The sequence below is a fragment of the Tenrec ecaudatus genome, chromosome 16, assembly GCF_050624435.1.
Source record: "Tenrec ecaudatus isolate mTenEca1 chromosome 16, mTenEca1.hap1, whole genome shotgun sequence".
Lineage (NCBI taxonomy): Eukaryota > Metazoa > Chordata > Mammalia > Afrosoricida > Tenrecidae > Tenrec > Tenrec ecaudatus.
In genome coordinates this window covers 89883656-89910703 of record NC_134545.1, presented here as the reverse complement: position 1 = coordinate 89910703, position 27048 = coordinate 89883656, and the positions used below count along the sequence as shown (strand labels likewise).

The 27048-nt window shown below is 44.7% G+C and overlaps 1 protein-coding gene across 1 annotated transcript in view; it reads right to left on the bottom strand.

Annotated features, from left to right (window-relative positions):
- SORCS3 (sortilin related VPS10 domain containing receptor 3) overlaps positions 1-27048 on the bottom strand; it is a 682071-nt gene that overhangs the window by 31404 nt on the left and 623619 nt on the right. Inside the window, exons 15-19 of the mRNA XM_075534344.1 lie at positions 18547-18664; positions 17331-17464; positions 5484-5597; positions 4490-4661; positions 1290-1476 (exon numbers count right to left, since the gene is read on the bottom strand). Of these exons, the coding sequence (XP_075390459.1) occupies positions 1290-1476; positions 4490-4661; positions 5484-5597; positions 17331-17464; positions 18547-18664 (725 nt within the window). The remainder of the gene's footprint in view (positions 1-1289; positions 1477-4489; positions 4662-5483; positions 5598-17330; positions 17465-18546; positions 18665-27048) is intronic.

Sequence of the window (27048 nt, the reverse complement as noted above, 5' to 3'; positions counted from 1 at the left end):
ATTCATCATCGACCCAGCGGGATGGGAACCTGCGATGTGAGCACTCTGCAGGAAGAGGTTAACATCACAGACCCGGAAGCTCTGACTTCTGGCTGGTGGCTGAGAACTTGGTTCTCAGTATTCCAAACCAACCGTTAACTGAGGAATTCACTGGTCCGAGATGGGGTTGAGGTTCACCGGGGCTGGATGGTTTGTGCAAATGACAGTGGATGTTGTTCCTGTCAAGTGGGCTCCCAACTCAGGGCAACCCCGTGCACAATGCAATGAAATGCTTGCTGATTGGTTGCCATCACCAGAATCAGTTACCCGTCAGATCGTGATGATCCATAGGATTTTCCCTGGCTGGTTTGCAGAAGTAGATAGCCAGCCTTAACATTAATTTTTTTTCTATTTTGTTTTGGTCTAGAAGCTCTGCGGAAATCAGTTTAGCATGCTGGGAACAAGCATACCTGCAATGACAGATGGGGGACGGGTCTGCATGGAGCGCACTGGTAGGAAATCAGACCGAAGTAACACACACGGAAGGCAAGAATTCTGCACTGACCAGAGGTGTATGAAGCCACGAGCAGCCCACTACCAATATTTCCTTGACCCAACATCCTAAAACCGTGAGATGCATTTAAATGAATCGAGTCCCTGGTAGCAGATATTCATGAGACAGCCAGTCTAACTAACCTGTCTCAGGACATCAGCTGTGGTTTTGGTTTTTGCTGAGCAACAGCCAACAGTCACGAAACAGAAATGGCGAGAAATTAATAAATAATGTAGAAGAGCTCAGAATTGTTTACAACTGGAATGAACTACTTGCCGGAATGTGGAATGGAAGATTTAAATTCTTATGGGTGTTTAGTGCTACGTGTTAAAAAATCAAAGCATGTGTTTCTTTAATCCTTCTTTGGCTTCTCTGGCCCAGATAACTGTTTACTTTGATTTGTGCTGCCTTCATTCATAATGGTTAGAAATTCAGCCCGAGGCCATTGCCAGATGGGTTTCTACTGAAGCAAAGGGAAGGGACTTTCATAAGAAGAGCCGGCTGCCAAGGCACACCCACGGCAGAACAGAGTGGAGTTGGAAGGGAGAAAACAGTGGGTTCTATGTTACCGGCATTTCCACAAGAATCTCTTGACTTCACACTTATGAATTCTGACTTGTTGGGTGTGCATCTTTAACCTTCAGCAGTGGGCTACGACGTCAGCCACTGAACTTACCGGCTCAGCTCTGACGCCCAGGACCTTTAAACATAAAGAGTTCTTAAGCTGAAAGGAAAGGTGCTCGCTTGTGCTACTTACAAACCACATGCAGGAAGAGGACAGCTGTGTCTGAGCCCAGGCTGTTCTCTGCATAGGCGGTCACCTGGAAGACCCCTGCACTCTTGTATATGTGCCTGATGCCATCCTCGATGGGGCTGAAGTTAGCATAGGACACAGCAATTCCATCCCCAAAGTCAAGTTGGATGTTTGTCCTCTGGAGATCACCCTGTAAGAGGGAAGAACACTGGTGGGTGGGCAAGCACCACGTTGGTCCAGCCGGACTTCCTCTTGGGGCTTCGACATTGTCCATTGGAGCTTGTGGTCCCAGCCTGGGTCCTTCATGTTCTCAACACAATAGACAGTGTTCTCTGACATTTCCCCTGGGCACTGTGGACAGACACACACAGCTGTCCTTGTCTACCTATACTCAAGGGCAACCTGAATTGGGTGAAAATGGTCCGAGTAGTTAAGGAAGAGTCTCTACGAAGCTCAAAAGTGGAGAGAGTCGTCACGGCTTTCTCTGACTTCCTCACACACATCGTTTACCTATGAGTCTGTTTCACCACCATCTTCGTCATTTTAATAGCTAACTCCCTTTCTTATTGTCAGGTCATTAATTCCCGTATAATTTTATGGATTAGACTTATTATTATTGCCCAAGTTGTAAAACGGGGGCATAAATGAATTAAGCAATTAGACCAAAGTGGCACAGCTAAGGGGCAGAGCCAAGAGTCAAGAAAGTCTGATTTGAAATTAAGGTTCAGCTACAACGCTGGAACTATACGTGCTTGTCTTTTTCTGGGTGCAGACTACTCTCTTCCTAGCTTTATCACAATTACTGGACCCACATGATAGAAAGGCCTCTTAAAAAGAACCCTATGAGATAGGGCAACTGTGCCCATTTTATAGATGGATACAACTATATTTTATAAATGAACACATAGCAACTCAAATTACATCTCTGCTCTGTTGTTCTTGCCTTTCCCTAAACCTACCTACACCCCACTCCTAGGAAGCCTTCTCTGACCATTCCAGCTCTCAGAGGTCTCTGGCTCTTGGAAGGTCAGAGCCTTGACTACAGAGACTCACTAATCCGGGTGCTGCCTGGCCAACTGTGAGTTTGGTGGTTCACAGGCAAGCATCTCACCACTCTCGGCAGATATCTGGTGGTTTGGGGGAGCAGTGCTGAACCCCATTCTTTCTTGTCCTGCTCCCACCATCCGTATGGGGTACAATAAATGAATCTGACCCCTGAACATGAAGCATTGGATCTCTTTGCTTATATGCAAAGACAGCAGATGGAATAAAGGAAGAAATACATCTTCTGGAATCATGAGCCAATTCTTCTGCCTGGCGAGCCTGCATTGATCACCATTTCTCTTCCTGTCTCTTTCCATCGTAGCAACCCAGATGTGAATGAAATATTGATAGGCGTTCCCTTGCCCCCCACGTAATGCCAACTAACTTTGCGTTGATGAATACAAATTAAAGTGGAGATGAACTGGAGGTGATTCAAATGGAGAAGATCTTAGTTCCTCACATTCACTCAAGGGAAAGCTTAGTAGCTTGACTCTTGTAAAGTCCCTGGTGGAAAGGTGACAACAACCTCCCGTGATCAACGCCCTTCCCCTCAGTGCTGGCGAAGGAATGTGTCAACCTCAGAAAAGGAGACTTCAGAGGCCTGTCCAGCGAGGGCCTGCCATGACTTTGGAGGAAGTGCCTGGCCTGCTTTGGCCTCTTTCCAAGATCTAAAGAGCACAGAGCAGCTCACGTACTCATGTCCAGGGCTTTGCATATGCAGCTAGCCCTTTTGCCCCGCCAGCTCAACAAGGAGTGCCTGGCACTTCCCTGGCTGTGGAAGAGAGGAAATGGCTCACCGGAGAAGCAAGAAGCAGACATGAGCTATCTGCATCCTGGGATGAATGTATGCAGGCTGATTTTACTGTCTGGGCAGCAGAAGGCATGAAACAGTGAACTAATGGAGCAGTTAGCTGATGGAAAGGCAACTAATATGTCATCCTTTATAAGGATACATTTGAAAGAATTTCAATAATTTTCACTCACTCTCATTCATACAGCCAAGGTCCTTTAAAAACCTTAGGAATTGTATTAACCAGAGAATTTCAGGATTGAGTTAAAGCAAAAGAATCTCCTGATGGCAACCCATAACGTGTGAATTTCCTTCTTGCCGAAGACCTCCAGAGGACATGAACTTTCAGTGGGAAACACGCCTCAAGCCAACCCCAAAGGGGTATACTCCGAACTAGGTACATACAGGCAAATGGTCACCATTCTGGACTCAACCTTCATTGTGGAGTAATGCTAGCAAAGTCTCAAAACATCCCAGGTTCACCCCTCGCCTCTGTCTCCCATGGTGATGCCACCAGCCTGGGGTCACTGGTGGCAAGAACTTACGTTCATCCCTCACCCATGGACTTCTTCTAATTCCACACCAAACAGAATCCTTAGTAATGCTAATTAGCAATTTTAACCATGGGATGGTATGTGATCAATATATCTGTAATTGCTGAAATGTTACATTTCTTAAGATTGTATGAATGCTAACAACGTTGTTTTTGCCAAATCGTTCATCACTGAATTACACTGTTAGTTACATTATGAGTAACTGAGCAGAAGCTTTCACATTTTGTCTCCTTTTCTGCGAATTCCTAATTCACTCTCCAAAAAAAGCAACTGCTACAGGTTCACCAATACCAATCACCACAATATTGTGGCTGGAACTCTCTCACCATGGACAAAGTCAGCAACTATAAACACCCCGGCAGCAAGCAGAACAACAGTGTGTGCGTGTAAGATGTGTGGAGGAAACCAGAGGATGCCAGCACACGGGAAAGCTCAGGGAGGTGAATTGGCCAAGAGTGTCAGCCTTGTCCGTATACTGACACATGGAAGCTGGACTTAAGAAAAATGTTCTTGTTGTTGTAACTATAGGGGTATATTTATTAAGGAAAAAATAAATTTCTGCCGAAATACTGCACAATAAATGTATGGACAGTTATATTAGTGCCACCCCCTCTGACAGTGTCACCGTGCTCAGCCCACTCTCTCCGTACACCCTCCCTATCACCACTCATCCCCCAGAAGGCTTAACTCCACCCTTGACCTTGGAGCAGGAGCCCAGAGGTATAACAACCCTTCTAGTTTCTCATTCTCTCTGATAACACGGAATGGCTGCCTGCTTGGGAGTTCTGACTTGGGATACCCAGGCCGATACCTACCTCCTCCATGAGGATGACGAAGGTGGCGTTGTGGCCCTGCTCTGCTACCAGGCGCCCGTCTGTCGTCACCACGTGGAGGCCCCGAGGGGCTTTCCCAGGGCACAGCTGAGCCTTGGCAGTGTATTTGTCCCTCAGCCCATCTGTGCAGTTGTTGGACACGATCCTGCGGTACCTGGGGAGGATTGACAATTCACAGTGTCGCTCGGCGTATGCCACTGGTGTGAGGGTGTATTAGAAAAAGAGTGTGAGACAGCAAGACGGTGACTGGCACTTCACAAAGCTTCCCCTCAAAACTAGGTCTCTGAGAAGACAGCCGTCTATGACACTAAACAAACGCGGGGAGCAGTTACCCCTCCCTCTCTGCATGAGTAGCTCCTTAAACATTATTATCGATCCAACCTGGTGAGTCATGGATCAGATCAGTGTCCAAACTAGCTAAGAAAAATCAATGGCTTCCTCACACACAACAGAGGAGGAGGGGATACACGAGACTGGGGAGACAGGGAAGGAGGTGCTTCTCTCTGCGAGGGAGGGATGTGCGGCTAGGTTCCCCCAGTCCCTCTCTGGCTTTGCCTGTACCAGGAAAGAGCCAGGACGATGCATTTCTTCTCACTCTGATTAGTCTGGGAGCCTCTTCCTGTTCTCCCCTCCGTAGTCATTGAAGTATGTCATAGGATATTTTTTTCTCCTAGCCAGAATCGCATCTCACTGCTTTCTGGCCTGAGAAACGAGTCACTGTCCTTTTCCTGAAGTATAGGCCTGGCCCAAAGAGACGGACAAAAGGTCATGGAATCTGGGCGATGAGAAATCGCCCAGATTCTCCCTGAAGAGGTATCCCCAGTGAAGAACGCTTCAGCTTTCCTCAGAAGGGAAGTCCCTTATTACACACAAGCTCTCTCTGCGGTCTGTATTGTTTTAATAGCAACGCGTTCCCTCACATCCCAATTTGGAAAGACAAAAGCTACGAGTTGAGTTCGTTCTGTGTTTAACTTACCCAGTGCTGTTAAGGTAGCTCTGGCCCAGGCTGCAGTCCTTTGATGGGGATGCTGGGTTGTACCAGAATGCTGGCATGCAATGGGCCTCCCCATGTCGCTCATAGCCATAGTCACTGCCAGGAAGAGACATTTCACACACATGCATAGGCATGGATGTAAAAATTACCCATGAACCCTCTAAACGCACACCTCTCTCTAAGCACCTGAAATGTCAGAACTCACTCAGCAACCAAACTCACTGCCATGGAATCAATTCTGACTCAGAGAGACCCTAGTGGACACACTAGACCTGCCCTTGTGGGTTTCCAAGGCACGAGCTCTTTAGGGGAGTAGAAAGCCTCATCGTCCTCCCACAAAGTGGCTGGAACTTTCTACCAGCTGCCCTTGTGGTTTGCAGTGCAATGAATAACCCACGATGCCACTGGGATTTCTATGGAAAATCTAAACAGGATTTTTAACACTCCCTGAGAAATAAAATCTTGATACTTTGTGAGTGTATATTATTTTTAGAAATAATACCGAATGAGGTGCAGGACTGACATGATACAATCCTGCTAGTCCTGGGGTGGAAGAATGCAAATAGGATATAGAAAACTCCAATGTGGCCATTTCTCAGTTTTGTCATGCAGCTGGGTATAAAATGAGCCATCACAGAGGCACAGACAGGGGATCTTTATGTCATCAGGAAAGAAGAGACAGAGATGGATTGGATATTCGGGATCTGAGCAACCTGAAAGAGCCTCTCTGATCCAGGAGACAGAGAATGGTGGCACTGGAGCAGCAGTACTGAGTGGTGAAGAAGTGGCAACAGCAAAAGCAAGATGCTAGCTAGAGTAGAGAGGAGGCTTGCTAACTCACAGAGCAAGGAAGCTGAGTGGCTTCAGGCAAGAGGCTCACTTGGATAATGGGGTGTCTCCAGGCACTTAATCAAGGAAGCTAGGCTGACTGTCCCATGGAGCTAGAGCTGAGAGCTTTCAGCTGGAAGCTTACAACAGAGTCGTTCCTCTTGGGTGTTTATCAGCAGTGCTAAAGGAGCTTTGTCTTACTCCCTGGGGTGGAAGCCAAGGAAGAGACATGCCTGTGGGCCTGACTGAGGAGAGGAGCTCCTGACCAGAAGAACTGTACTCTAAACATTTCTGATCCTGAATTGTAACCTATTACCTTTCCTAATAAGCTCTATAACCATGTGTTTTGTCTGTAAGTTTGGTCATTGGAATGGATCATGGAACATGGTAGAGCAGTACAGAGTGTGTTGGGAGGGATAGTTGGTGTAACACTTGGTAAAGGAGCAAAAAGAGCAAGAGGCATGTCTAACCTCTGTCCATAGACAGCAGCCTTGGGCTATCAAAAGATATAGCATCTGGGGTCTTAAAGGCTTGAAGGTGAACAAATGGCCATCTAGCTCAGAAACAATAAAGCCCACATGGAAGAAGCACACCAACCTGTCCGATCACGAGGTGTTGAAGGGATGAGGTATCAGGGATCAAAGAACAAAAATATCAAATCATTGTGAATGAGAGGGAGTATACATTGGGGACCCAAGACCCCTCTGTAAGCAACTTGACATCCCCTTACAGGAGGGTCATGGGGAGGAGATGAGCCAGTCAGGGTGCAGTGTAGCAATGATGAAACATACAACTTCCCTCTAGTTCCTAAATGCTTCCTCTCCACCCCCTGCATGATGCCAATTCTACCTTACAAATAAGGCTAGACCAGAGGATATACACTGGTACAGATAGGAAATGGAAACACAGGGAATCCAGGACGGATGATCCCTTCAGGACCAGTGGTGAGAGTGGCGATACTGGGAGGGTGGAGGGAGGATGGGTTGGAAAGGGGGACCCAATTACAAGGATCTACATCTAACCTCCTCCCTGGGGGATGGACAACAGAAAAGTGGGTGAATGGAGACATCGGACAGTGTAAGACATGATAAAATAATAATAATTTATAAATTATCAAGGGTTCATGAGGGAGGACAGAGTAGGGAGGGAGGGGGGAAAATGAGGAGCTGATACCAAGAGCTCAAGTAGAAAACAAATGTTTTGAGAATGATGATGGCAAGAAATGTACAAATGTGCTTGACCCAATGGATGGATGGATGGATTGTGATAAGAGCTGTATGAGCCCCCAATAAAATGATTTTAAAAAATTAAAAGAAAAAGAAATCAGCGTTTGGCTAATGCTCATTCCCCTCTTCCCTCCTTGTAAAACAGGTCAGATCCCCCCTATAAAATCCTTACATGTGGAGACCAAGTTATAGAATAAAAATGGGGTTCTAGCCAAACAATGGAGTTTCAAGTTGAAAATAAATATGTAAAAAAACAACTATACACAATATAGTGGCACATGGTTCTGAATGGGGAGGGAGGCGATGGTGCTCTAGGCATATGTTGCATTACAGTGGAATACTGACATATGTAAGTGACAACCGAGAGGAAAACTAAGGCAAAATACTGCATTCGGCAAATCTGCTACAAATCATCTTTTTAAAGTGTTGAAAAGCAAAGCTATCGGTTTGATGCATCACTGAGCCTGATCCAAGTCACGGTCTTTGGTCTCTTTAATCCCTTCACATTCAGGTAACAGCGGGGACAGGAACCTAAGGACAGCAGGGCTGGCGCATTTAAACTGCGTTGGCAACAAATACGAACGGACTCCAGAGGAACGAACAAATCAATGGTAGAAAACACGCCATCAGAATACTCGTGGAAGCAAGAAAACGGCAAGACGCTGACACACAGACTTTGTGGCATCCTCAGGGAAAGCCGGTTATGGAAATGGAGAAAGGTTAGTTAGCACACTTGATGACATGCAGGGTCAGCGACAAGGCAGGAACACGTCACTGTGAGGAGCGGAGACGCTAATTGTAACGAGAGATCCAAACGTACCAACAGACTCTCGTGCAAAATGCACAGGACCAGGCAGCATCTTGTGTGTCACGCAAAGTTGTTAAGAGTGGGATCCAACTCCCTGGAAACGGACCACAACCACCATGCAGAGGTCATAACAACGGTTCTCATCCTGCGGGTCGCGACCCTTCTGGGGGGGTCAAACGACCCTTTCACAGGGGTTGCCCCTGTGATTCATAACAGCAGCAAAATGACAGTGATGAAGTAGCAATGAAAATATGGTTGGGGGGGCACGACCACATGAGGAACTGTATTAGAGGGTCACGGCGTGAGGAAGGTTGAGAACCACTGCCTTAGGAAGTGAAGATCCATGTTCTCCACGGAGATTCCTTTGTGTGCTGTTCAAAAAGGGAGTTCGCCGTACCTTTGTTTTCACTTCTCTTGCATTCATCATGGAAACACACATGCGTACTCACACATACACAGATGTGTCCTGGCTACATGGAACACAACCCCTGGTTTCCTTTCACAGGGAAAGAACACAAAACTTTGGCTCTCTGCCCTGTGTCAGCGAAATCCCTAGCCATCAGAAATGAACACATCTGGCTGCTCCTCCTCTTCCCTGTGGCCCTCATTAGGGAACAAGGAAGCAACAGGGCCCGTCACTGAAGTGCAAATAGTGTGTCCACCCTTCCTGGGGTTTCACCCGGCTCACTCACAGGTGTGTAAATGTCAGAGTAGAAAAAGAGGGAGAAAGTAGGAGGCAAACGTAATAGTTGCTCCTGAAGCGCCCCCACAGAGGTCAGGGAGAGGTGGCTTCACTTGGCAGGAGAATTGATGCGTCCACGATACGGATTTCCTGAAACCCTAACTCAGCAGGACAGCCTGGACATTTGAATATGGATCCAGCGAATATTAATAAAACATTAAATGGCAAGAGGAAACTCTCAGGAACCCAGCTCTCTTTCCTTTTGCTGTCCCTGCCTTCTTCGAGGCAGGATTCCGCAAGTCCATTGAGAACCAGGGCCCGTTGTCTATGCATGCATTATGTCTAGAAGTCCGAAGAGATAAGAATGACAATTTCATTCCACGCTGATTCATTCCTCCATATGTGCAGTTTCCTGTTTTGAGAGGCATGATTGTCCTCCAGGGGTTTTCAGACAGAGCTTATTCCAAAATTCAACTGAAAAAGAGACTAATGCAGTGTGAAACTGAATAAACCAGCACAATCAAGAAGTTCTAACTGATGTAGAAGATCCAGCCCATCAATTGGTTTCCCAGTTGCAGAGATCCACCTATTTTTGCATGCAATTTGCTCCACGAAAGTTATATCTACAACTCCTCCGGGCCAACTCTTCCAACTTCCTTTTCATGGATGCCCCTACACTGGGTTTGAGGCAGTTTCCCCTTTTCTGTTTGGTACTTTTCTATTAAACCTTTTTCGATGTCTAGGTCATATGAGGTCAACCCTGCTTCCCCAGATAAAACCTTTATAGCCTGTATCCTGTCGTAACCGAGAAGAAAGGCAACAATGGGGCCAGTGTTTGTTAGTTTTGTCATAGCAGGTGCTGAATAAATATTCCTTGAACTAATGTATATTTAAATTAAATCCATGGGATGAAACTAATTTTCCTAATATTTTAAGCTAATCTATTCAGGAAGAAGACATTTGAACTCATCAGGAGCCCAAATGAACCCCAGTGTCTACCACAGTTCTCAAAAGATGCCCACGGTGTACAAGCTACGGTTGCTACGAGTCGTCGGCAGTGACTTGACGGCAGTGAGGATTTTGTTTTGTTTTTTTAAGCAGTTTCATCAAGTGGAGTCTCACTCCTGGCAGCCCTGGTGCCACAGTCATACTGTGGCCTACAGGGTGTTCAATGTCTGCCAACTCGGAAGATTGCCACTCCTGAGTGCACTTGAACTATGGATCGATCTACTAAAAGCTCACCCTCCCTGCTGTGGATTTCACTCAGACTCCCAGCACCCCTACAGGAGTGCGTAGAACCCCGAAACTCTAACGATGGGAATAGAACGCCTCATTTTTCTCCCAAGGAGAGATATGGTTTTGAACTTCTGACTTTGTGGTTAGCAGCCCAATGCATAGCCTCTGGCAATGTTTATCTGAAAAATCAGCCACAGAAGATCCTGTGAAGCACAATAAAGCAACGGGCTGGTTTTCTCTGGAAATCCTACAGAACGGTGGGCTCTTGCATTGCTTGCCCCACTGCTGTGTTCAGTGACATGTCGGTAACGAACATCGGCCAGGGGGAGGATCTTTATCATAATCAGCCAATGCTCCTACCCAGGTGTCGTGGTTTATTTCTCTGTTCCAAGAGCCCCAGGAGTTTTATATTTACGAACGTCTCGCTGATGATGCCATTTTCAAACATGATTGATCTGTAAAAACACAGGGAGATAGTACATCTGCCCGCCTCCTTGAAAATGCCCCGAATGCTTCCTGCAGTGAATCTGCTGACCGCCCTGCTCGCCCTGGGACATACTGGTGACCTTTGAAAGAAGGGTGCTCTCCTCGGCAGCGCGGGAAGGAGAGAGAGGCCTCCATGCTGTCTGCAAAATGTAATCATCAACAGCAGTTTCGGTCAGCTCTGCTCCCTGCTGGTGATTCCGTAATTAAAGAAAGGTGCTTAGGCCCGGTGCTCTGTCCCCAATACAGAAAAGCACCTTATTGATAACATTAAAGGAGACGTCACTGCCTGCCCTCAGGCTGTGGACTTCTGCATCAACTTTAGCTAAGCGTACATTAAAATCTCTTCGCTGCCCCACCTCCCTCCTGGCTCCTAAGTCCTCAGGTTTGAGACAGACCAGCAGCTTCAGGTGCTGCTCTGGCTTCCCGGGCACAGTTGTCTTTCACTCGCATTGTGAGGGTTGGAAGGACCTCCCCGAAATCTTGATGTGGCTCAGGGAAGAATGGTGGCCCTAATTTCTACAAACACACAAGCCGTTTCCTTCAAGCAATGTGAGGGGTATCTCCTCAAAAAACAGAACCTTTTCTCCCCAAAGCTATGTATTTAAAATATTTTACAAACCCCCCTTATCACCATTAAAATACCCTCCATTACCCTGAATACATTTGTCAAATCTGCGATTCCATTCTTGGAAACATTTTTCAGACTCATCCGTTTAGGTGGCTGACAGAACCTCCCTCATTTTCTTTTCTTTACCTCTTCTATGTCATCAGATCCCTGTCCTTATTCATCGCTCTTCATTCACGGAAACAACAAGAAGCTTCACCAAAGCAAGGTCAGGTGAGTAAGGTGCACGGGGCAAGAGAGGCAGGCTGTTTTTTGCCACAAACTGGCACACTGAGATGGCTGTGTGATATGATGCACTGTCATCATGGCAAAACCAGTACCCCATCTGCCACAGATCAGGGTGTTTGTTTGTATTTTTGTCTCACACTGTTATGCAATCTTTTCAGAACCTTTCCATGGAAAACCTGATCAACAGTCTGACCCGGTGGAACAAACTCCAAATGCACAGCAAGTCAGCATTTTCATCCGTGCAGGAAGCGGATGGATGTCCAGAACAAGGCTTGTCATCAATCGACAGTTCGCCTTTTTTGAAATGAGAAAACCACTCATACACTTGAGTTTCTCCTATAGTGCTGTCCTTCTAAGCTGTGCTCAATATCTCAGCAGTTGCTGTGGCATTCTTCCCCCCCTCCCTGCCCCAGCAGGAAACAAAATTTCACAGCTGGATGCTATTCTCTTAAATCAGCCTTCACACACACAGAGGTTCAAGTGAAACTGATTTTGTGAAGAAATTCATTGTGACCAGAGAGAACCTTCCCAGGCAATGCCACGGGGTGCACTAACTCAGAATTGCTCAATACTTGCCTACTTGGAAAAATGCATCCTACGAAAGATCCACTTGTCCCCAGGGAAATTCTGTTTTTGTTTTTTTGGGGGGTGGGGTGACCCATCATACATTACCTCTGTGTCATTCTTGATTATAAAATTTTAGAAACTCTAAAGATTCCTGAAAAATCGTGCTCACGTCTAGGAGCTTTGCCTCTGCGTGTCCTTCAAGCCCCCTCATTGAAGGAGAAAATCTGATCTACAGGAACAACAGATAAGAGAACTTTGCATGTCCGTGCAGGGAGGGGCACTTATACTCTTTGGACCGAGCCCCTTTAGGTCCTACATTGGAAAAGAGCAGCACAAGGAGTGGACATGGTTGTCAACTATTGCACCCAGCTGACAGTGGCAGAAAAGATGATAATTGAAACTTCTGACCTTTGGTTCAGAAACCGTACAATTCTATGAAGCATCTATTTAATTATCCATAAGGAAGGCCCTGTTGGCCTCAGAATTCACATTCTGAGACTCTTGGAACCATCTGAGAAGTCATGGTCTTTTGCATAGGCTGTTCAACTCTCAAATCATCCAACCAATGCTCCCCTGGTTGCCATCCTCACTGCTTACCCCCTTCCAAAACTCTCCTTCCCCCTATCTGGTAGATAAGATTCTAGGGCTGGTTCCTCTGACCCCCTTTGAGAGGCAATATAGCATTCTTAGGAGTCCTGGTAGTGTAGTGGGTTATATGTTGGACTATTAACCATCAGGCAAGCAGTTCAAATCGACTAATCCCTCCACAGGAAAAAGACGAGGCTTTCTGCTCCCATAAAGATCTATAGCATTGGAAACTCAGAAGGAGTAGGGCTAGTCTTTTGTCTGTTTGTCAGGCTCAACTGGATAGCAGTGGTTTAATAGCATTCTTGTGTTCAAGATAGGTAGAAAAGAGGTTCTGAGCAGGTACAGAATGAGCTCACCACACAAAGCAGCAGCAATTAGCAGCAGCAGCAGCATTAACTATGGCTTAAATGTAGCAATAGAGAAGGAAAGGCAATGAAAGCCAAATCACTCCAGAAACAACTCAGGAAGACCAAGAACTCTCCTTCAAATATTTCTTCTGCATCTCACTGTTCTGTGCCACTCTGCCCCTCTTCCCACCAACCACCTGGCCACCCTCCTGCTATCTTTGTATTGGCTTCTCCCTCAAGTCTCAGCAGTGTTTCCCGTTTGCCCAGTGCTGTGGACACAGCTACAAACACCACTTCCTGCAGGAAGGCTTCCAAAATTACTCTGGCCACAGCCAGAGCCGAACCCACTGCTTCTGAGTTGATTCTGACTATGATGATCTTATATCTAATTTCTGAGACCTTTAATTTTTATGGCAGCAGCCAGCCTCATCTTATTCCTGTGCAGAGACTTGACCTCAGTGTCTCTGAAAACCACGGCACTATATAGCCTAGCAACTGTCTCTTCTCTGCTCTACCTTCTACCCAGAAAGGTTTACAATAATTTCAGGCTGTATGACTTTTTTTTATAACCACTGACCTAGTATGAATCCTTATTTGTTGTTTCTCCTAGCTCAAGCATAAGTGGTAATAAAAAGAAAAATAATGTAATGTGCTTTATATCCAAAGGAGTTCAATAACATCTTCTTGGAGCTCACATATGTACTACAACTCCTAGTGTAATTGTTCAAAAAGCGCCTAGATTAGAATTGTTTTTATGATCAATGGAACTTTGCATATTAAACTTTGCCAATGGTAGTAAACCCAGGTTACTTGGGATTGGATTTTAACTTTTAAATAACTTCACTGGGGAGCCCTTCCTTCTTCTGATGCATAAAATGAATCTAAAGTAATCGGGACGTTTCCTTTTCTTTCTTTTTGTAAGAAACAGCACGATTTGTAGGAGGTAACATAGGATTTAACTGCAACTGAAGTTTAAATCTCTCCCAGAGATGTGACCTTGATCAAATAACTGGCCATCCCAGGTGACCCTTTTCTTTCGGTTAAAATGTCAACAATAATGATATTACGATATATTGAGTCTAGGTGGCACCTCTATAAATGCACGTGTGAGCCACAGAATGCACTGTAAGCGCTTGCATTTTCTGCCTCACCTATACGTAGATAGACTCTGACAGCAGATCCCAAGGAAGGGTTGAGAAATATTTTAAACAATGCCACCGGCATTGAAATAAATGGAAAACACCCAAAGGTACTACTTTGAAGACAGCTCTTCTTTGGATGTATAAGCTCTGTTTTACTTGCTAAAAATACCACGGAGACGATTTAACCCAGGGGTACGAGATTAATAGCAAGAGCAGCAGCAGCAACCGCTACCATATGCTAGATGTCTATGGTGTACACCAGGGGGATAAATGCTTTATCTACATTAATTATCCACATTAATTCACTTATCAATTAATTTATTCCTCCCAAGGACCCAGTGAGATACGCATGATTATTTGGATTTTACAGATGAGGAAGTGAAGTGAAAAGAAGGTTTAGATGCTTTCCTGAGGTCAAAAAGTAGAAACACAAGAAAAACTAGTAAATATAAGAAGAGCAGATAAGTGGAGACTAATGAAATTACTGGAGGAGATAGATTGATGTTATCTATCTCAAGTTCTCAATTGGGAGGGTTCCCAGTAAGGTGAATCCAGGGTAGCTTCTTCAAAGGCACAATATCTTGATGGAGGCAATATGGAGAAAGACATAAAACAAACTCCTTACTGACAAGTCAATGGTTACACCACGTAAATCCAGAGGACGCCGTAGAACTGCCCCATAGTGTTTCCAAGGCTGGAAATCTTTACAGAAGCAGCTGCACATCTTCCTGCAGTGGGGCAGTTGATGGTTTTGAACCACTTGGCAATTTAGTTCGCAGTGGGTCACTTTAATCACTGCACCACCAAGGGCGCTCGAGAAGAACACAAGGAAGCCTGAAATTCATATTCTCCATGTTCTGGTTGATGTGAATATGCCATGAGCCATAAAGCTGAATAGTTTATTATGTACAATACTATGACTATTTTTCTAATTTGTAGTGAATAACTGAATGTTTCCATGCCCAAGTGTGAAGATATCTTTAATTCTGAAGGGCTGGCATTGCCACACAATTATAAATTCCATTCAATGCATTTGATTTTAATAGTTCTCACTGGAGCCAAGTTCCCTAAAGGCATACGTGTAGAATGAAGAACAAGTGGGGAGTAGTGACGGCTACCAGCTGTTATACATAAGCAGAAGTTGGGAAATGAAAGATGATTTTCTAGAATTCAAGCTCTAGAAACAAGCTGGACAAAATGAGACTGGAGAGGGCAAGGCCGCTGGGTAGGGGCACTTACTCTGTACCGATTTGGATTTGCATCTGCCGTTGGTCAACAGAAAAGTCCAAAGGCAACCCTGTTATTGCCCTGCCTCTTCCTCATTTACAAGACAATGCTTGAGTTCTATGCTCTTTCTTCTCACCTTGAATGTGCTGTGTAAACCTTCATCTACAAACCGAACTTCTGTTATTTGACTGTGCTGAGAACAAACCCTTTTGGCTGAGCTTAGAGTGCTATGCATACATGCAACACATTAGTGAGGCTTTGGATTGCCTAAAGTGAACGATGCTCACAAACGTGCTATACCTATGCATCAAAAGCTTATGGACTAGGCTTATTGAAGATACAACAACTCAAAACGTCTATCTTTGCACACATAGTACATTTTCTACTGGGAAAAGATGGACAATTACAAGCATTTAAGAGCATCTTCATTTCATAGGATGATTAATACAAAGAATATAATAAATCAAGGCAACGTGACCAAGCATTCCTGGGTGTACCTCAGATTAAGTGGTCACAGAAGGCATTTGTGAGGAGCTGATAGTTTTGCTGAGACATGAGCCCTCCTAAGGTGCCAGCCATGCTCAGGACTGGAAGAAGTTCTTGAACTTGCTGTTCCCTTTGTTGGGAATGAGCCTAGAGTGATCGAGGTGCAGGAGGGTGCTCGTGCAGTTGCTACCGAGGCAATAAGTCAGGAATAGTAAGAGACTGAGTACAAAGGTAGGGAGGGCCAAATCGCCTACAACTGAGCCAGCTGAAGAAAGAAGGCTAGATTATATTGTAAGGGAGAGAGGAAGCAACTGGGGTGTTTGACGCAAAGGAGTGAAAACAATTGGTGTGTTGAAAATAAAATGTGGGTTGTATAGACTTTATGTTGACAAGGGTAGGAATGGAGAGACACACGGAAGATTCTAGGAATGACCCAGACAGTAGTGGTGGAGATGGGTAGAAATGTTTGAGTCGTGATATATGTTGGAGGCAGAGATTTCAAGGATTCCCTGAGGATCCAAAGCTGAACCTAAAGATATAGAAGAAGCCAAGCCCTCCTGGGACTTTGATTTGAACCACCGTGGAGATGGCTGTGCATTTCACTGAGGTTGGGTAGTGGGCAGGAATGTCTTCCTGGGAAGTGATTCAAGAAGAGTGCTGCCTTGGCTCCATTACACTGTAAATCCTTAGTCACAAGTCTAGTGGAGAGAAACATCAAGGAGGAGGATGGACACACGCGTCATGATCCCAGAGGAGAGGCAAGGCAGATTTAGAGGACCTGGTCACTGGTGACCAGGGGTGATTTGAAATGGTGTGTGTGTGTGTGTGTGTGTGTGTGTGTGTGTCTGTGTGTGGTGTCTATTAGAGGAAGAAGAGATCATGTTAAGAAAGGGTCCACATCCAAACATCAAAACTCAACTGCCATTGGGTCGATAGTGATTCATAGCAGTCCCAGAGGACCAAGTGGAACTACTTCGTGGGGTTTCAGAGACCGTAAGTCTATAGGAGAAGAAAGCCTTATCTTTCTCCTGAGACATGGAAGCGTGCAATATGAGTGGATGTTTCTGGAAGGCAGTATATTCCGGGAACTATTTTGCCAGTGCCCATCACATCTCTCCAGGATGTTAGCTCCTAACTGCAGGGGAGGAGACGCCTCCTTTAAAATGCAGCCCGGGAAGCACAATGATCTTCCCTGCTTCACAAGGACACCCAGCTCCCATCTGGCCCTGCAGCCTGGCGTGTGGAGCCCACAGGCCAGCCCACACCTCTTTTACCTTCTCTAAATCCATCATCACGCCCTCCCTGCCAGCAGAGGAGAGTATGTAGGAATGGATGCAATGCCAAGGGGCTCACCACTCAAAGTCCCAGTCAGCGCAGACGCAGGGTTCTGAGACCACCGTCCCAGAGTAGTCTCGGCCCAGGGCGCACTGAGCTCCGGGCCTGCGTTTCTTGAATATTTTCCTTTCTCCCATGACGCAGGGCTCCCCCTTGGGAAAAAGAAAATGCATTGAGAGAGGCAGAGAAAGCACAAGGACGGGCAAACCACGTCTCAACAGGAAACATGCAGGTTTTCCCTCTCCTTCACAACACAGGGACAGCATGGCAGGTCCTCCAGCCACCCCACCCTAGCACGTGGCGCCCCTGAGGTTCTGTTTCTGCCCTACCAACATAGGGCACACTCACACTGCCAGGACGTCAACCAAATGGCTTTGGTGGAAATCCTAGTAGAAAAAGGGCCCATATTTTCAACGATAATAGCACTGGTCCCAAAAGATCCCTGTCTAGGGTAACAAATCGTATTCAAGTGTCTCTTAGTCAGAGACAAAAGGAGAAGTTGGGAGAGATCACAAAGGATCGGCAAAGGGCAGAAACCTGGCTAGGTTGCATAAAAATAAATATCTGACCTCATTGGATCATGCCCTCGCTCACTCTGAAAAATTTAATCATCTGAGCCTTCTCAGTGATCATGTCCCCCTTACTCTGGGGTCCATAATTTCCTTGAAAATTATTTTACTTCTACGTTGATGGGTGAGAGGATCAAGCCACGACAGGGCCTCATTGCTGTCCAGCGAGCCATCAAACCCAGAGCCCATGAGTTCATTGTGGGAGGGACTATAGAAGAGAGTAGAACTACTCCATTTCAAGCTTGTGAATCTTGATGGACGTGGACTGCCACACGCTTCTCCTGTGGGAAGACTGGTGGGCTTAAATTGCCAACCCTCAGTTACCATCATTGTCATCATGGCACCCCTAGGGCTCCTTCAGTGTTCCACGGATACAGCTTTAAACATAGGTTCTCACTGCCACCTCCCTCCCAGACTATCCACGCATTGCATTCAGATGTCAACGAATAGATCGGGATCACAGGGTACAAAAAGAGGCTCAAGACCATATGTCCCTGCTATACTGGGGTGGGGGGGGTGGCTCAAACCCCTTCTCCCGCATCTACACCCAAGGCCATAGTTGACTGTTGAGTGTGCCCCTCTCCCAGAGGTAGGTCCAGAGAAGACCTAGCAGGTCCGGGGGCAGCTAACCTTGTAGCAGACAAGGCTCCCACTGTGATGTGTACCTGGTTGAGCAGGTGCCAGGTCTGATAGTCCTCCTTCGTGCAGCGCCGGCTGAAGATGGATTTGTAGTCCACTTTCACCAGCTGCCATTCAGAGCGGAGGCTGAAGTGGCCAAAAACTCTAAGAGTTTGGGAGAGGGATGAAAAAGACAAGTAGAGAAGGTCCCATCGTCAGTCATCAAGACAACCCGCCTGGGGAATCAGGATTAAGCTGCAGACTTGTACTTTGCTGGATCCACCAAAGCAATTTCCTTGACGGCGGGGAGGGTCACTCTACACACTACCCCAGTCAATTTTCAAGACATTTACATTTTGCTGAAAACCTTGACTTGGCTGTATGACTTGTGCTTCAGAGGAAGAATGTAGACCATGGAAAAGCTCAGTGAAGGGAGGCATTCACTGGATAGGCCCAAACTCACTACTTGCCAAGTACCACTGTTTGTATTTTGACATATCTCGTTCTGTCGTCCTTCATAAACGCACTGGCATTGTGGTCTCCGCGTCCATGTCCAGGGACTCACTGCTCTCATCTACAGAGCAGATTAGGTGTGGGTGTGCATTTGCTAATGTGAAGTATGGCCTGGAAATGGAAAAATTCTGATTGCGTCTAAGCATGTTTATTTGAAAACCCCACTGCTAAATTCCTCCTTCTCTGAAACACTCAGAGCAGTCTCATGAAAGGAACTCATATTTATGTACAGTAAGGAGGCACACCATCGGAGTAGCTTGGAGAATCAATACTGACCTTTTCAAAGCCCAGCAGTTGATAGCTCTATAAATATGAATGATCAATTGTTTTTAGTAAAATGGAAGCAAAGACAGATCATCCATACTCTGCTAGGGTGGCATGTCTTGCAATTGCAATGCAAGGCATCGATCACAGTGATGTAAAAGGGGTGCCAATCATGTCTGGAGCTTACACCAACTGAGGTCTTTCAAGGATTGGATGTCATCAATTTCAGCATGACTCAATCACACCACCAGTCTTGGATTCTCCTCTCCCCAAGTCCAGGTAGTCTGACGATGACACACACCTAAGAGACCAACTCTCATCAAAGGACATCTCTTTCTTTTATCTGAAAATGAGGATACTTATTAGAAGAATAGCGGCTGATGGAGGTTGAGAAATAGGGAAATAAATGGGACAGTTTTATAGCTCTTGCAACTTGAAATGCACCACACAAAAAATGACTTTGAATGTGCTATCGTTTGAAAATTTAGTTAAACTTTTAGAGCTCTATCTAAAAGATCAAGCAAATGTTGACGGGTAGATGATGGGTCTTCTGTTTAGACTGGTTGCAAGTGCTTTTGGAATATCTTAGCTCAGAACTGGGTACTAGAAGTCATGAGCTTAGTGTATTTAGGATGTGTGGCTGATATATGTGACTGGTGCATTCTTGCCTAATGCATTCATCCTGCCATGAATGCCAGGATATTCACTAAGACGTTCCCACCTTTTAGCTCTAAATTCATTTCATGAAGAGGATACATGTTCATCCATTTTAAGTCTTTGTCAAAAGTTCTTATATCATAAGATAATACAATCACCGCATTTTATCAAGGAGACTCATTCATGTAGATCAGCTCATCAGTGAACCAAAAGTAACAATCAAAACTATTTAAAAAATTAAAATTGACAACAGTGGCAGAAATGGCAAATATCTTCTTCCCTGTCTCTTCAGAACTGGGACACACATTCTCCCACATTTAAATACTACCAATGCTAGTAAATCTTCCCTGATGAGTGTATTCTGAGTTACTGGACATGATGATGCTAAGCCAAACACTTATGCCGACTCCAAATACTTTACAGCCATTTCACAGATCACAAATTACATAGCATCAGATTAATTCTGTTTCTTTCTAGGATGCGAAGACTAGGCAGTTAGAAGAGGGACGTGTGAAGTCCATGTTTACCTGGATGTCAGCAAGTGTTCTGACAGGGCCTGCCATAGCAGGCTTGAGGAAAACATGAAAACATGTGGGCCAGGTGCTCATAAAATTATGTGGCTTCACAACTGATTGAATGGAACATAATTAACACACGAACATCCACCAGGAGGGTGAGTGTGGAAGTCAGCTGCAAGACTCTGGTGTCTGCTTTTCCTTGTTCATCATTTTATTAATGACTTGAAGACATGAAATTATGGCTATCAATGAACATCACATTTTCTCACGACGTGAAGCTAGATGGGGCAATCAATGCTGGATGGCAGAATCAGGCCTTGACGAACTGAAGGTTAAAGTTAATACAAGGTGATGCAATGGGGAGAAATGTCAGATCCTTTCCTTAGCGATTGCACAAGTACCGGATAAAATGAAATAAAAATATACCACAAACAGTAGCAGTGATGATGATAACACTAAAAGCAGGTAAGGAGTTGTTATATACAATGTGAACAATATAAATGAACATTTCTGGAAGACAAAAATGTTTAGGATGATCTTGGAAAGCAGTAACAGAAATGAAATTTAAATATTATTTATAACACAGTGGGTAATAATTTGGGTCACTCTGCATTGATAAGATCAGAAAGGTAAACAGTTCATTTGAATGTCCTTAATCAAAAGGATACCCTTTTTCCTCACATGACCCGCCCATGGAAATAGCAAGGACCTATATAATATGCTGAGCACACAGCAAACTAATTGTGAGAGGGGTGTGTGGTTTGCAAAAAAAGATGTAGGTGCATATTATTTGTGTAAAAATATAGTAGACCCAATCTCTAAATCTAAAGTTTATAGGAGACTTTGCTAGTGTGGTAGGACAACCTGAATTTCCTGAAATTTAAATAAAAATACACACAAATTTGCTCACATGCGTTTATCTATGGAAAAATTGTAATATGTTTGGTCAGGTTTTCAAAGAGGTTCACAGTCCTCATAGTTTAAAAACCATTGGAAAAGAGAGTGGCTAAGATGATGACATGATTGAGGATTATAGTTCATCGATTTATCCAAGAAGTGAAATAAGAACTCCAATTGGTTAACCCGGGAAAGACTGAGGAAGGGATGGAGGAGAGGAAAAGCAAATCTATAAAAAAGAATAGAGGATATTCTCGGGACATGCATCGAGTGTAAAAATGAACCAAAAGTAAAATTGGGAATTACAAAATGTGAGAGAGCCTTCTAACAGATCAAGTTGCCGAGGGGCGCAGGAAATGTTCACGTGTAAGCGTATGCTCCGTAGGCACAGATCGCATGTTCAGCCGTGGTCTTTTGGAACACACGCATCATCCCGGCACATAATCTAACTAAACCTGTGCCTTAAACGATGTCAGTGTTGTTAGTTTACCCAACTCTTTAGAACATTCCTTTGTTATCTCAGACTGCCCATTTGAACACTGAACACAAATATTTGTGCTCTGAAAGGGCTTTGTGGACCAGTTCAAATTCATCTTATCCACAATCTCTGCCTGTAGAGTCCTTCCATCTAGATTCCTTTTGCTTCTATCACAGGTTTCTTTACACTGTCTTTCCTGGGTGCTTTGTCAACCTGTGAATACGGACAGTTTTAACCTTGCAAGGCGTTGCTGATAGGTTCTCCAAAAAAGTCCCTTGCATATTGTAGATAACAAACTTTTAAAATGCATTCAATGTAAGAATCATAAGCCTTAGGCTTTTCCTCTTTGGTCCTCACCTAAGATCAACAGGGTAAAATCCCTCAGCGAGAGATCCGAGAAGTAAGTAGCGTAGAGGACTCAAGAGGATAAAACATCTTCAAAAAGAGAATAGGGCTACTTCTTCCAGAAACGACTTCTATGACTCTCGAAACTCACATGGCTCTGCAGCCATGGCTCTCCAATGTTTACATCATAATCAACGAGACATACTGTTAAACATAGAGGTCCTTACCCCAGGGCTACTGATTCATAGTATGAGGCTTTCTAATGGGCCTCTAGGTGATCCTGAATCTGATGGCCAACCTCCCCATTTTGAGAACATTTGCCCTTGAACTGCATTCAGAATTTCTTAATTTTCTGGTATCTTCAGTCAACTTGGACACATTTTTGTTAGCCAACTAGAAAGCTCCTTAAGTGTTATGAGACTAGAAGCTGAGAGCCTCCCAATGTGGATCAGAAGAGACAAGAGCTTTACTGCTAGCAGGCAGTGAACACTCTCTCTGAAGTCCTGACCCCGAGTGATCAGAGCCAGGGGATTTTACACTCACAGACAAATAGGGCAGGGGGTGGGGTGGGGTGGTTATTGCACAGTGGTGTTTACAACAGTCTAAACACAGATTTGGGCAGGAACTTCCTGCAAAACCGAATCTGGGCTAATCCTGTTTGGCATCTGAAACACGGGGTTTAGTCCTGTTTTGCACCTGGAGCACTAGGTTGCCCTTTATTAGGTTTATTTTAAGAATCCTTTACACTAGGGCTGCAGACAATTCTGGTACCGATTCACACCTCACAGAACATCTCAGCAGTGGATCCTTAACAAAGAATGGAAACAGTTGACCATCGAGTGTACATGAAAGAAATAAGACGATGATGATGACTGAGGGTGGAGTCTCGTGAGAAAGCCTCTGGCAAAGAAGTATGAATTCCTAGAAGGACCAAATCTACCAAACTCTAATTACCAAGTTGGACTATTTTGGCCTTCTCCCTCCACAATGCATGGCTTTCTCCTAGTCATACCACAAAGTGTATTTTCATGAACATGACCATAACTCCATCAGATGATTTAATATATATGAAATCCCAATAGGCAACACATGTTTATTATTATATCATTTTCATTGCTGGAATTCCCAACTGGCTCCCATCTAGGTTCTTTGCTTTCATGAGGACTTTTCAAGGGATATTATCCAAAACCCAACTCGCTGCCAGTGAGTCAATGTTGATTCATTGCGATCCCCGGAGGGTTTCAGACACGGTAGCTGTTTGTGGGACTAAAAAGCCCGGTCTTTCTCTCAAGGAGCCGCTGCAGATTGAGAACCGCTGACCACTTGGACTGCAGCACAATGCATCACTACCGCACTACCAGGCTCCTTTAAAGGAGCAAACTAACCTCTAACGTTGAGCTTTTGTCGTCGTTGTTGTTCTTGCAGAGTCTTAGAGAAAGTGAAGGCCCCCTACGGAAGCAGAAGACTCTGAAAGTAGGAATCTAACCTTGTGGTTTCCCTGAGCACGTTGCTCCCAACCTCAGGAACAAAAACAAATGAATTCTCTAAGCTATTTCTCACTATATAGATTTTCAGGAAAAATCAATTACAATGTATTACTTCGGTTTTTCCTTTTTAGCTTCCTCCTGGAATTTTTCATGAGTGACTTTGGCTCTACTTAAAATTCACCTTTTTGGGTTGCTACCAACCTAAATATAATCTCCTTTTTAAAAAACTCCTCTGGTGTGAAATATTTATACCACTGATATAATGGGCATCCTTCTGTGCGCTTGAGCTGTTTAACTTCCAACATAGAGGTAGGTGGCATGGCGGCACAAGCACTAGGCTGAGAACTAAAACATTTGGCCACCCTGAGTCCTGGTCCATCAATAAATTAACAAGGTGACCTTGAGCAAAAACAATCACTCCACATCTCCAGGCTTCAGATGCCTTATAAGCCTCATGAGTGACTTGAAATCAGTGACACATATACTCACAGGATGGGATGCAGAAGTAGTCTAGAGGGAACGTGGCCCCTTTAACACAATTTCTGTTTTCATTTCTTTCCAATCTCTATGTCTACCTCCAGATACACCAGCTATCTATCTTCTGCTGACCCCAACCATGAAGGATTTCTCTATTAGAGTCATTTATCTTTGTCTCCACTGGTGCTTCTCTCATATAACAGATGCTCAATAAACAGTGCTGGGGTGATTAATGGACGGAATTAATTTAACAAAATCATTCATTTCATCCCAAATTGGCATAAGAGCTTTATTTACCCTTGTTTCTGGGCCAAAGAACACGGTTGAGCTTTGTGTCTTTTGGGGTTCAGAAGGACAAAACAACATCAGGGGACAGATAACAGCAACTCCTCTGCCCCCGGTCACTGCAGGTCCTGCCAGGGTTTCCATACACAACAATGATTTGCTGGGACCCTAAGTAACACATCTTCTCTAATCCACATGCAGACCCAAGTTAGCCTCATGGAAAGGGGAGCAATTAGATTAAGGGAGCAGGGTGTCTCATAGAAATGAAAGACTTCATTAGAATTCTAAACACCTGGAAGGTTCGATACTCATTAATTAAAAGATTTCAAAGGGGATCGTGGTATACCATCGCTATAATGTAGATAGAAACAACGCCACACTAAATGCTATTAGAGACGTGGGCTCCGTAAAGCCGTTTCCTCTTTCCAGGAGAACAGCCCTGGTCATCTGATGCACTCCTGCAAAGTCCCCGGGGTCTTTTTTCAACTTCCAATCACATCGGCTTTTATCTCTATCTCTGAAAGCTAAGAGAAGATATGTTTCAAGGATAGTGGTGGACCACAATCCTTCAGGGAGAGAAAGGACACGGATTAATGACTAGAAAGCCATTAGAACTGTCCGAAAGACAAACAAGCAGTACTTTGGGAGTTAGATTAGGAGGACTTCACAAGACTGAGGGGACATTTGATTGAATTAAACTAGGATAAATAATATTGTATTGTTATCAACCTACACTCAGAACATTCCCCTTTCTTCTATCTTCCTCCAGACCACAGAACCTGCACCTTGAACTCCGCTAATCTTTCATTTCACCTAGCTGAAGGATATTTTCAGAACCAAAACTAGTCGGCAGAGTCAGTTTCTTTCTTTCTTTCTGTTATTGCTAGTATTGAATTCTCATTCATAACAGCAGGCCCTATTACTTCAGCCTGGACTCAGTTCTCTTTTTTAACCTCCAGCTTGTATGCAGCCACTCCATTTGAGTCCCATGACCATACCTGTACAATAGCAATGGCTGTCAAGGACCACATGCTTGACATGTGCCAGGACACTGCTAAAGACTGCTTTGCTGTGATCATCCTGAATTCGCCATCTGACTCCCAGAGAATCCAGACACAGCTATCGCCAAGGAGGAACACAGGGTTCGGAGGCCATGGTCAAAGTTAGGTGGCAGTGGTATTCAAGTTGGCAAGTGTACCTTCTCCTGCTGAAGATTGTAATACAGGCTCCGTTCTCTTGGTTCCTCATGAGCTTTAGATATTTTCATTATCTACCCATATTCAAGAAACTTCTCCACTCCCAATAGGACAGCTGTCCGAAAGCATTAACCTCTGCTCTTCTAGACTAGAGGGCCCATTCCAAGAATTAGCCTTTTGCCATAGAGAGGGGTCTTACCTTCCTTCCCAAACTTTCCTTCTTCCTCCTTCTTGGTTTCATTCAAACTTTGTTTCTTATTGGATAAGAAAATTTTGTGAACAAATTCAAATACTGGTTTGTTGTGGCATTACATCCTACTTTTTTATTTTCTTATTATTCCTCACACTCTAAGATTTCGCCAAATCATAAGTATTTATTGTATGCCAACCTCTTTAGGTAGATTATCCTATTTCATATATTCGTCCCACTTTACACATGAGGAACGGAGGCTCTTAGAAATGACATAGCTCATTCTTCAATGTTATACAACTAGAAGATGAAGCCAGGCAGTTATTTTGACACGATTCTCAGCACTGTGCTATCAGCAAGGACCATCATAGTCTTTTAAAAATGTTTTGTGATCCCAAACAAGAAATGGACGACAGAGTTCGGAACTGAAGAGTGGGTCTAGAGAGCCTCTCAGCTCTAGCTTTTGTTTGTACCATGAAGTGGGAACACTGCGGCAAACCCGAAAGCCCTTAAAAGGAAGGAGGAGAGAAGAAACCAGCTGAGAAGATTTATCCAGGAAAATCTAGTTCTGGTCCTCTTTATCTCATGGTCTAGAGAGCTACTGGGAAGAGACTGCTATACTTGAACTTGAGCGATGACAAAGACCAGCCTTCAGCTAGCTTGACTTACTGTAGGAGCTCCCGGGGTAAAGAAAAGAACCAAACACATTCAAAGGTAATTTTTGTCAGAGTCATAGAGGTAAACTTGTGGCCACCCCTTCAGCTCCTCCTCTTCAGGAAAGCCACGGACACCAAACGCTAGAGAAAGTCATGGTTTTCTCAAAACCACAGACAACTAAAATCCAAGTGTCTGGGCACTCAAGGCCAGTTCTCTTTCACTCATGCTATGTCCATGGCAACATTTTCAGCTTGAGCGACCGTGTGGCCGTGTGACTGCGGCACCATGAACCACTATTGAAGGGATGCAGAGATGGGACTGCACCCTCGTAACCAGAGAGGAATGCAGCCAGAATGACTCTCCTGATTTTGATGGCTTTTTTTCTAGACCCTCTGTGTCTAGAGCAGCGGTTCTCAACCTGTGGGTTGTGACCCCTTTGGAGTTCAAACAACCTTTTCATAGAGGTCACCTGATTCATAACAGTGGCAAAATTACAGTGATGAAGTAGCAACAAAGATAATTGTACGGTTGGAGGGTCACCACCACATGAGAAACTGTATTCAAGGGTGATGGCATGAGGAAGGT